Source organism: Propithecus coquereli, unplaced genomic scaffold (genome assembly GCF_000956105.1).
Source record: "Propithecus coquereli isolate 6110/MARCELLA unplaced genomic scaffold, Pcoq_1.0 Scaffold208, whole genome shotgun sequence".
Taxonomy (NCBI): domain Eukaryota; kingdom Metazoa; phylum Chordata; class Mammalia; order Primates; family Indriidae; genus Propithecus; species Propithecus coquereli.
In genome coordinates, this window is record NW_012145856.1 from 2,492,965 (window position 1) to 2,502,067 (window position 9,103).

General features: G+C 42.7%; 1 protein-coding gene across 1 annotated transcript in view; it reads right to left on the bottom strand.

Moving 5' to 3' along the window:
• KCMF1 (potassium channel modulatory factor 1) overlaps positions 1-9,021 on the bottom strand; it is a 66,003-nt gene extending 56,982 nt beyond the window's left edge. The window contains exon 1 of the mRNA XM_012644257.1: positions 8,738-9,021. Within this exon, the coding sequence (XP_012499711.1) occupies positions 8,738-8,753 (16 nt within the window). The 5' untranslated portion in view covers positions 8,754-9,021. The remainder of the gene's footprint in view (positions 1-8,737) is intronic.
• Positions 9,022-9,103: the final 82 nt, after the last annotated feature.

Genomic DNA, 9,103 nt, shown 5'->3' on the forward strand with positions numbered 1-9,103 from the left:
CTTATGTTAGTTACACGCTGAAATGATATTTTGGATATACTGGATAGTTATTAAATTATTAAAATTAATTTTACCTTTCAATTTTTTTAATGTGGCTGCCAGAGAATTCAAAATTACATATTTGGCCTGCGTTAAATTTCTGTTGGACAGCAATGGTCTACTCTAATTCTGCATGTAGATTTGCTATCCTCTTTTCCATTGAGTGGCCTTTGTAGGATATGACCCAAAGCAATGAAGGAACATGAAGACATATATTACTGTATGTCCAACATGGAGTGAAGATCCTTGATCCTGGCTTAATATAGGAATGCCTACCTATATTCCTCATCCACTGTTCACCACTGTCACTTGAGGTTCTAATCACCATTTTTCCTAAGGAAAGGAAGATTAATCCCACTTCTGTGACCAATATGTATATCCATATCTACAGCCATACGAACAAACGCACTGCACAGTTTGCATTCATTTCAAATTGTAATTAACTGTTTCAGAATCTCTAACAGTGTCAGTAAGGCTGAATGTCAAGATTTCTGAATATAAAAACTACCTGGTTCCCATCCATCACCCAACCATCCTCAGTTCCCAGCATGTATTTCATTTTTACAGAAAAGGGACACATCTGTAACTCCTTTACATAACCCCTGGCTGCTCTACATCAATGTCCTTAACTCCTAATTTAGAAAGCTTCTCATTTACTTGCACTGCCAAATCTCTACAACCATAGAGGACACCAAAGGAGAAGACTGGCAGACCGAGAATAAATTATTCTTGAGTGGTCGGGAACCTGTGGCCTTGGGGCCACATGTGGCCTTCTGGATCCTTGAGTGTGGCCTTTTAACTGAACCCAAATTTTACAGAAGAAATCCTTTTAATAAAGGGATTTGTTCTGTGAAGTTTACATTCAATCAAGGGGCCACACATGGGGATCTGGAAGGCCACATGTGGCCTTGAGGCTGCAGGTTCTCCACTCTTGTAGGAATAATCTATTTGAACATATGCAGATCTGTATTGAGACTTCGGAATGACAGCACAGTTTAAGGAAAATATTGTTAAGGAAAGAAATGTACTGCTGGGCAGGATTAGAAATAACTGTGAAACATAAATGAAAATAAGCTTTAAAAAGGGGAGAGTGCACAAATATTGCCAAAACTTTAAAATATTTACATGATTTAATTATCCCGTCATAAGACATAAGCATCAAGGACTAATTCTAGCACGCTGGAAAACAGCCACAGCCTATGCATCAGGAAAGCATTTAATTGCCAAACATGTGTTTCAAACCCACCTAATATCATCATCCTCCAACAAGGGGTCAAGGACTTGTGGCTTGCGCTGGAGAGGACTTTGAGTGGTACTAGTGTAGGCGGTCCATAAATATTCACTGAATGAATGACTGAACGAACCAGAAAACACACACATAGTGCAACTAATATGCAGAACCCATGGCCAGTTAATCCGAAACCGGAGCCAGAGGTAGAACAAAACAGTACCCCAAGTATATTCCCAGGCCATTCCCCCAGGCGTCAGCTCCCCTAAATTATTTTTGCCCTGTGTAGTTTATTCATCCCCTCTTACTTCTGAAAGTTCCAAGTCCCTCTTAATCAGCTTCCCAGATAAAAAAAAGAGAAGAGCATTTTCCAATCTCACCATTTTTAGGCAAGTAGTAACATATCCATCTAACAATCACCCATAAATGTTCACTGGGACTCCCATAAGCCAGACACTGCGCTAAGGTGGTGAGGTACAAAGGTAAGTGTAACATTACACCTGCCCCTCAAGTACTTTGTGGGGGAGGCAGACAAGTAAACAATTACAGCATAAAAAATGCCTGGAGAATAAGGCAGGAGTGCCACTGGAGGGACCCTTAACTTTGCTAACTGGGGAAGGTGACAGTCTTAAAAGGAGCAATAAAAGTAAAGTCATAACCAAAAAATAAATTATAGTCAAATACACCTGTGATTGTTCTAACAGTTAACTCATCAACTTAGTACTCTAAAAAGTGACTCTCCTAATGAAAATCCTCTTACTATAGAAAAAGCTGAAGATCATGACACTGGCACTGACTACCAGTAAGAGAGAAAAAAATCCACACAATTTGACAGAAGATAATGTGCAAACTTAATTAGTCATGATATCAAGAGGCTTCGCCCACTTACTGTTCTGTCCCTCCTAGCTGAAGGTGACATAAGTAACCCACTCATGTGGCTTCAGTTGTTTTTTCTAGCAACAGTGATGGATTTACAGGGAGACATCCATACTTTCTCCCCAACACCCCTGTGGCCACTGGCAAAGTTTGCTGGACTGCTGGTTGGCACTGTGGCCACAGAAGAAGTAACACTTTTGGCCATTTACATGAACTAGATGGACCCACAGCTCTATTTTGCTGCAATTCAGAAGACAACAACTAAAAACAATTCAACAATTCAATGAGGCAGTAGCCATGATTACCAAATGCTGGGAGGATCATGAGGGAGGTGGCAGAGATGGCACTGTGGAAGGTGCCTAACAAGGCAATTCATCTCTTGCTCATTTCTCTGGACACTGAGAGTTTTCACCTCCTGGTACTCAGCTCTTAGGACATCACATGAGGCATGCGAGCTGGTTTTCCTTTTCTGACACCCCGTAGCTACAGCTCATTTCCAAGCTTCATACCCACCTTGCCTGTCTTTCCTCTGCCAACACCCACCGAGTCTCTTGTCTTTACCATCCCAAGAACACCTTGTCTTTTCCTGACCACTCACTTCCTTCCCATGTAATGTAGGTAATAATGTTCTCTTAGGAAACCGTCTGCCTTATCCCGGATCTCTAACATGAATCAGGACAGGCCACACATATAAAAACTGCCACATTTTTAAAATGCTCTGATCTGTATACCATTTAATGGCTCTTTCCTCAATTCTAATGAAAACCTTCGGTGACTGAAAAAAATATACCCTATCATTTTAAGGAAATGAAAAACATCATCGCCCTCAGCACAACACTAAAATTAATACAAAATTAATCTTCCATAAACAAAGACTTATTATAAACAGTATTCTACTTTTAACCTTTATGAATATGAAGTGTAGGGAATGTTTCCTTTGAGTCTATATTCATGAAAGTAGCCCCACAACAATATTTATAAAGTAATCGAAAAACATTATTTCTAGAATAACTCAACAATATCTTAACCTTCACCAAAAACAACTTTTAGAACTTCCAGTTTAAAAAACAAAAGACCTGGGCAAATGTATATGGTAGGTATCGTAAAGCTGATGTTTTAGAAGTTAATTAATGACTTATAAATACTTGGTCTTCTTTTTAAAAGACTGCAAGCCTAATATGAAGAGATCTGTTTGGTCACTTACATCAGAAGTTTTGTGAGCTCCTACTGTGAAAAAGTTTTACTATATTTAAACAAGATTGCTGCTAATATATCTTAAAATTCTAAGGCTAGCAGGGTAAGGTGGCTCTTGCCTATAGTTCCAGTTACTCTGGAGGCTGAGGTGGGAGGATTGTTTGAGCCCAGGAGTTTGACCCCAGCCTGGGCAACATAGCCAGACCTTGTCTCTTAAAAAAATAAAATTCTAAGACTAAAAGGAATCTCTTTCAAATTAAATTCCCAACTTAAAACAAAACAGTTATATTCTACTACATTTTAACTTAAACATGAATGTTAAAATATGGGGAAATGGGCTTCAAAATGAACTTTATATGAAATCATGAAATAAAAGACCCTACAAATTAAAATATAATGCATTTTCCCATAAATTTACATTCTTATCTATTCCCTACAAAAGTCAAAGCAAATCTAATTCATGATTTATTGAAATGGAAAAAGTTTTAAGAATGTCACAATCTTTTAACAGATAAAAGTTAAAGCAAAATAAGTTGTAAGAAGACATGAGGGTAGGGATCTTATCAGTGGGAGTCAATTTACTTTTCTACAAAAAGGCAAAAGGCACCACATTAGAATCATGTGCTAATTACCAGTCCTGGTTTTGTAGTTCCCTAAATCTTGAAACCAAAATTATTGCAATTCACTCTGGGATTGTCAGTATGTGTGTTTTTGGTGGCAGACAGCATTTTCTGAGAAGACAAAATTAAAATCTACCAAGAAAAGAGTGGTACAACTTTCAAAAAGTTAGGAATGTCATTCTACAACGTATACTTATTTCAAAACATCATGCTGTACATGATAAATATATACAATTTTTGCCAGTTAAAGAAAAAAAAAAACAAAAAAAGGGAACTAACTACATTAATGGCCTACATAGTCTTGTACTTTACATTTTGAAAATAAATTATATTAAATGCTTCTGAGAATAGCGTAACAATACGATCACCTGCCCATTTATCCACTATCATTTTTACATGTGAAAATCCTCCAAAAGCTAGGGGAATTATAAATCAGGTAAAGATAAGAACTCTATTTGAAATCTCAAACAATTTTACCCAAAATCAAGAGTGGTCCAGAAAGAAGGCACTCAAAAAAAGGTGTTAGGGGCAGTGCAGTGGCTCACGCCTGAAATCCTAGCACTTTGGGAGGCTGAGGTGGGAGGACCGCTTGAGGCCAGGAGTTCAAGACCAGCCTGGGCAACATAGCAAGACCCCATATCTAAAAAAAAGAAAGAAAGAAAGAAAAATTAGCCAGATGTAGTGGTGTGTGCCCGTAGTCCCAGATGCAAGGGAGGCTGAGGCAGGAGGATTACTTAAGCCCATAGTTTGAGGTTGCAGTGAGCTATATGATGACACCACTATACTCTAGCCTGGGCAACACAGCAAGACCCTGTCTCAGAAAAAAAAAAAAAGTGTTAGAATCACAGTAGATTCCTTCTCTGAAATTGGGAAAAATCAGTCAGAAAAAAATGGTAATTATTTTGTCATCAATTTGTTTATCCCTTCCTTATGGCACGTTTCACATTGTGCCATGGAAGCTCTGTACAAATGCATCTTCCCCACCAGACTTAAGGTGAAGACTTGTGCCTCATTCATTCATCCCCACATTCCTTAGTAACTAACAGAGTGCCTTATACATAGCAGCAACCAAAAAAAAAAGTAGAATTATTTCAGGCAATATATGTATACCTAAGTCCAGCTAATTAATTATGCTCCAATTCAAGGAAGAACATTCATAATTTCATTTTAGCTAATAAGCACTGTGTAATTTGATAAGAGTTTTTTTAAATCTGCAAAGCCATTAAGCGGATTTTAAGCCCTGAATAACATACTAATATTTTAAATGTATTTAAAAGAAAGTATGGTAGTGAGACATTTTAAAAAATACACATTTAAAAAAATGATTGCTTTCACTGTGTATAATACAGAACTAGATAGTGTTGGTATGGTGAACATAAAGTGATTGGGTGGTAATGTTTGTAAAATGTTTATTAACATGACAAAAACATTACAAAGTGAGTTAAAAGAGGCCCTGGAATTCTCCTTAGAAAAGTCACAATGGACAAGTAGGAAACTTAATTGACGTAGTAACTGATGTACTGCCATCTCTACTCAGACAGGGTCTGGGAAGGTAATGAGCCTGTTCCTTACCCCTGAGGAACAATTACATCTATCCCAATCTACATGGTGCTGTTAGAAACAGAGGTACAGAAGAATTGGTTCAGTTCATGGACTCAGTCACCACAATGGAATACCAAGTAGAGTGGGCCCTTTCTAGACTCCCAACAGTTCCAGTTCCATCAACTCTCTAAAGCTCTAGTCTAGAGCAGAGGTAGGCAAACTACAGCCCTTGGGACAAATCTGACCACCATCAATTTTATGTAGCCCTCAAGCCAAGAAGGGTTTTTATATTTTTAAATGGTGGGGTGGGGGAATCAAATGTAGAATCATATTTTGTGACACATGAAAAGTATATGAAATTCAAATGTCAGTGTCCATAAATCAAGTTTTAATTGGAACCTAGCCATGCTCACTCAATTACATGTTGTCTATAGCTACCTGCGTACTAAAGCGGCAGAGTTGACAAAGATCTCACAGCTTGCTAAGCCTATAATGTTTACTACTTGACCCCTTACAGAAAAAGTATGCTGACCCCTGGGATAGAGCACTTCTCTATGCTCCTGGTTGCATCTGCTTTCTCAGAGGCAGTCCACTGCTTCACAAGGTTGGGCTTCCAAGCTTGACAGGTGTCCACTCTGGGGCTGTGCTGTCCAAGGTTACATCATTAATACAATCATATGATATAGTGCAATTCCTTAGAGTGGGCACAAAGACAATGTAACAAATTACTTGCACATAGAAGGCACTGAAAAGGAAGCACCATGCAAGTACATTATAGCCAGGACAGTTCAGACCTTTTACCAGACTGCTACATCCAGTTCTGGGTCACATTACCAAAAGGAAACAAGGAGAACTACAGAGAATTTGGAGGCACATAGATGATTAAGAGAGCTCAAAAATCATACCACTGAAGATACAATAAAAGAAATAAGATTAGTTGGTCCAAAAAAGATAAAAGTGAGAAAAGAACCGATAACAGTGAGGGTGTCAAACTATATTTGCTGATAGGTCAAATTCTTACTGATGACAATAGTAACAGTCTGAACTAATATTCCGCAAAACATATAGGTAATGAATAAAATGTGATTCATGAGGCTATTCCTGCTTTAGGCCATTAACTACTAGACCCTTGGATGTTAGTCACTTGTCAAATATTGTACTATAAATTTTCAACAGATATATTTAGGAATGTTCCCTTTTCAGAAATATCTGACATTAATACAAGTTACCAGGAAAGGTGTGCTATTAGGGTGCTGAGGTTCAGCAATATTCAAATAACTACAAGGTAATATAAATTTCATAACCACACACATTTCCAAAGGACCAAATAGGGAAAAATGGGCTTAAATTATAGAATGTATAATACATTCAATAATGTTCCAACTATGGGATTTTAATTACTCCAACAAAGCACTGAGAGTGAAGGAAATCTTCCCAGGACAGCATTCAATTAGAATGCTCAGTCTGAAACTATCTGGATGCTTTCTTAAAGCCAGGAGAATGGGTCTCAAACATCCTTCCACGACTATGATTCTGTAATTTTAACTTTCCCAGTTCTTATGAGTAAGAGCCTGCAGCCACTGCTCACTTTCATTTTGTCTAAAGTGGTCAATGTACACAGGACTACAGTTAAAGTTTACTTTAATATCCCAAATTGAAATTTGATTATAACTCCAATTACGACTTTTTTTAAATTACAGAGGTAGGACACATTTCCAGTAAGCAGATAAAATGGGAAAACAGGTATAGCTTCCAAATATTTCTATGTTCCTTTCAATGGAACTAAGTACCTCATTATTTCAAAATGTCCAACACTTGAACACAGTAAGTACTCAATAAATGCTTTGTGAAGAAAATACAGTATACTTCCTATTAGTTTTGTAACTTTTGAAATATAGAAACCTTGAACACAAAATGTTTTGATTCAATCTCAACACTGCAATTAGTAATGCAAATTCTGAAACTTACTCTAAGTATAATTTTAATCAATCTGGGTTTTTCAACCTTGAAATTCTAAGGTCTGTATTTCCCAAAGAATACCCTTCCTTGGCACGCTGTGAAGCACACATTAATCTGACTCACTAAACTTTCTCCACTCCTACATCACCTATGCAAGCATTTTAAAATCAAGAGTATACAATACTTTAAAGCCACTTCTACAATCCTGCATTAACCTTACCAGGATTAATTAACTTTTCGCCAAGTCTCTTAATACTTCTACTTAAAAACCTGTAGTAGTGAACAAAGAAAACACAACCCCCCTCCCCCTTTTCGAAACCATATGGCAGTAAATTAAAGTTAACTTATTTTTTACCAACTCAATATCTATACATCGGCCTTAAACATTTGTCTCTTTGTGCCCTGGGACTGGGCTAGAGCTGTCTGCTTATTTACAACTGTACCCCAATCGTGTTTTTAAATGGTACAACAAAGTCCAAAATGCCCCCTGACCATTAACAGACCTCACCATGGTGATTTACCAAAACCTGGTTTGGTAGGCAGCACACGCCGATGAGGGCCCTGGGGCAGGCCGTGAGCAAGCCCGCTCCAGCGGGGTGACTGAGCAGGGAGTTTGCTCGCCGCGGCCGGGTCGGATCCACCCGGGAACTTGGTTACCCGAGCCCAGGGACGCGCCGAGGCCTAGCCGCGAGGCCAAGCGGGCTCCAGGCGGTGGGAGCTTCCCGTCCCCCGGCCGCAAAGCCTTCCCGCCCGCCCGCGGTCGCCCGCAGGCGGGGGGACTCGCCGTCGTCTCCCGGCGACCGGACGCGCCCGCCAGGTCCCGGGTTGGCTCTTCTGCCTCCAGCCGCCGCCCGCGGCCCTGCTGTGCGACCGCACCGGGCCCTTCCGGGGCGGCGGGAGTGCTAGGCCGCGCCGGGGCTCGGGGCTCCCGGGACGGCCGGCCGGGCCTCGGCGTCCGGTATCAGTCCCGAGAGCCGGGCTCCCGCCGGTAACGGGCCCCGCCGCCTCCCCTCCCCCTCCCCCGCCCCATGACAGTGCAAACCCTCCGGCCGACCCGGCCGCCCCGCCTCCGGCACCAGGCCCATCTCAGGGCCGCGGCCGTGGCGGCGGCAGCGGCGCCGCGGCTCTCCGCCCTCGCTTGCTCCCGGGCCCAGCGCCTCAGGCCCGGCTCGGGCTCGGCCAAAGTCTCCGTCGCTTCCCGGCCGCCCTCCGCGGCGCCGGTCCGGGCGGGGTAGGCCGAGGCCCGAGCGGTGGGGGTGGGGGCGGGGGCTCCTCTCACCTTCATGTCGGGACATCCTAGTTCAGACGGTGGCGGCGCGGCCCCTCCCGGGCTCCGGCTGCAGTGTCCCCCGCAGGGTCCCGGCGCTGCCCGCGCCGGCCGGCCGACTCCCACTCGACTCCCGGGCTTGGCCGCGGGGGCGGGGTGGGCAGGGGAGCGCTCCCGCGGCGGCGGCGGCGGCGGGGAGGCGGCGCGGGGCGGGAATGGGGCCGGGCCTGGCCGGGGCTGAGCTCCTCCAGGAGGCGGGTCCGACGCCGCGGCTCCGCCGGCGCCCGCCGTGACTCGGTCACTCTCGGGCCCGCCGGCTCCCGGCAGCGGCGCCGCGCTCCGCAAATCCCGCTCCTCCCCTCCCCCGACCCACCCCCC